The sequence below is a fragment of the Apis dorsata genome, unplaced genomic scaffold, assembly GCF_000469605.1.
Source record: "Apis dorsata unplaced genomic scaffold, Apis dorsata 1.3 scaffold_285, whole genome shotgun sequence".
NCBI classification, from domain to species: domain Eukaryota; kingdom Metazoa; phylum Arthropoda; class Insecta; order Hymenoptera; family Apidae; genus Apis; species Apis dorsata.
The window spans coordinates 535,071-537,365 of record NW_006263560.1 but is presented as its reverse complement, the minus strand read 5'-3'; the positions used below and the strand labels follow the sequence as shown (position 1 = coordinate 537,365).

General features: G+C 42.3%; 1 protein-coding gene across 1 annotated transcript in view; it reads left to right on the top strand.

The window, feature by feature from the left end:
- Positions 1-266: 266 nt before the first annotated feature.
- Positions 267-2,295, top strand: part of LOC102671213 (zinc finger protein 62 homolog) — a gene marked incomplete at its 5' end in the record, with an annotated part of 5,025 nt that continues 2,996 nt past the window's right edge. Inside the window, one exon of the mRNA XM_031511054.1 lies at positions 267-1,861. Coding sequence (XP_031366914.1) covers positions 267-1,861 — 1,595 coding nt within the window. The remainder of the gene's footprint in view (positions 1,862-2,295) is intronic.

Sequence of the window (2,295 nt, the reverse complement as noted above, 5' to 3'; positions counted from 1 at the left end):
TTTTTTTTTTTTTTTTTTTTTTCAACACATATACAGCATATTTATAAAAGATCATCGGAACAGGAATTGCTCTCTGAATAAACGAGACGCTCAAAAGGAAGCAGATCTATCATCACCGATATCTTCTTGATTTTCTTCCTCTCCTTTCTTTCTTTCTGTTTCTCTCTCTCTCTCTTTCTTTTTCTTTCTCTCTCTCTTTCTCTCTGTCTTTGTTTCGTGCAAACTTAGCGTCACTTTCGATCACGTATTTACGTTCTGACTAAACGAATGGATGTTTCAGGAGGTCTACGATCGCGGAAACATCCTTGGACCAGGATAGAAACGATCGAGTAACCACTGTACAGGATTCAATGACGTTGAAAATCAAATTGGAACGCAACGATTCGGATAACTCGGCGAGAAATGAAAATAACGTCACGAGTAATTATTTAGAGAGGAAAATGTTCGACGAACCGATTCTCGACTCGGTGAAAACTGTTTTGGTGCCGGTCAGGGATCTAGTGACCAAGGAAGTAAGGAATATGTTGGTCCCTGTTGAAGTCAGGGACGAGACCGGATTGAACGTGATCAAGAGTGTGCTTATACCGTTCGAGGGAGACGACGGATTGGTGTCTTACGAGCTGAAAAAGGTAATGGTGCCTATCAAGCCGGAATTGAGTTTACCCCAGAAGAAGGGTGAGAGCAGATTCGTGGCGAATCAGGCTAAGGACAGGCGGTTGAGTTGCAAGGGAGGCGGCGAGAGGAAACGAAAGAAAAGCGAGGAGGGCGACGAGCAAGAAGAGGGGAAAGAGATATTATTGGAAGTAACGAAAGAATCAAAATTGAAATCGAAAACCGACGTGACGAAAGGGGAAGTGGACGAGATATTGGATACCTTGAGGAACGTTTGTCCGTTCTGCGAAAAGTGTTTCAAGGACGAGAATCAAATGCAGAAGCACGCCCTGAAAACGCATAAGAAGCCGTACAACTGCGACAAGTGTCACAAAGGTTACTTCTCGGATCTGGCCCTCGAGGAACATCGAAAAACGCACGAGGTGATGTCATTTCATCGATGCTCCGTCTGCCAGATGCAATACAAAACCGTGACAGGGTTGAAGCATCACAGGATCCGCGAGCACGCCGACATAGACCCGAAATTCATCTGCGACTGTTGCGGCAAGAAGTTCAAATTAAAATTGGACCTGGCCCTTCACATAGACAGGTCACACATGAACGCTACCTACATCTGCAGATTCTGCGGGATGGCCGTGAAGAATATCGCCCACCACGAGACGAAGCATCAGGAGAATAAAGAGATCGTCTATCCGTATTGTTGCACCGTCTGCCCTAGAAAATTCAAAGCTTGGAACACGTTGGAGAATCACTTGCTGATGAAGCACAAAGCTTCGAACGTGGGATCGGACATGTTGCGAACGCTTTGCCAGAAAAGATTCGAATCCAGAAGCGATTTCTATCAGCACGTGTTGCTCAATCAAACGGAGGTTAAGCAGCACAAGTGCGACGTGTGCGGGAAAATCTTCACGTCCGAGTACAATCTTCGCAATCACGTCGCTCTCCATTCCCAGACTTACGCGTGTACCCAGTGTGACAAGAGTTTCACCACGAATTACTTGTTGAAGCTGCATCTACGGAAGCACACCGGCGAACGGCCCTATCAGTGCAAAGTATGCTTGAAGACGTTCGCCAGATCTGCTTCCCTTAGAATGCACAGATTGATCCACACCGGTGAGAAACCGTACGCGTGCGATTTGTGCGGGCAAAGTTTTACTCAGAGGGGCAGCATGATGTCGCATCGCCGCAAACATCCAGAAAATCATCCGCCTTCTCCTCCCCTGTTGCTCACCAATTCTGAAAATAACGAGCATTAGACGGAGAGAATCGAGAAAATGTTGCAATTTTTAAAATTAAGATTTTTCTATAAATTTGAAATTTTTTTTTTTTTTTAATCTAATGATTGAAAATGAAATATTTTAGGGATATAGGGAGCGATGCAAAAGGTGGAGTTAGAAAATAGGGGAAAATTGTATTCACATTTTGTTTTATTTCTATTTTTTTTTTTTTATTTGTTACATACATAAAATCAAGCCATCAGGTTTTGTATAATATCGTTGTTAATTTTCACATTTCTCTTTTCTATATTAATATTTATTATACGTAATGATATTTTTGTAATTGAGAAAAAGAGAAAGTTGCCTCTAATTTGATGGCTTGCGGAAGAATTTCCTGTATGTATTTCTTTGTTCGAAGATTTATAGTATTATCGTGCATTATTAACTCTTTTCTATATCCTTATAT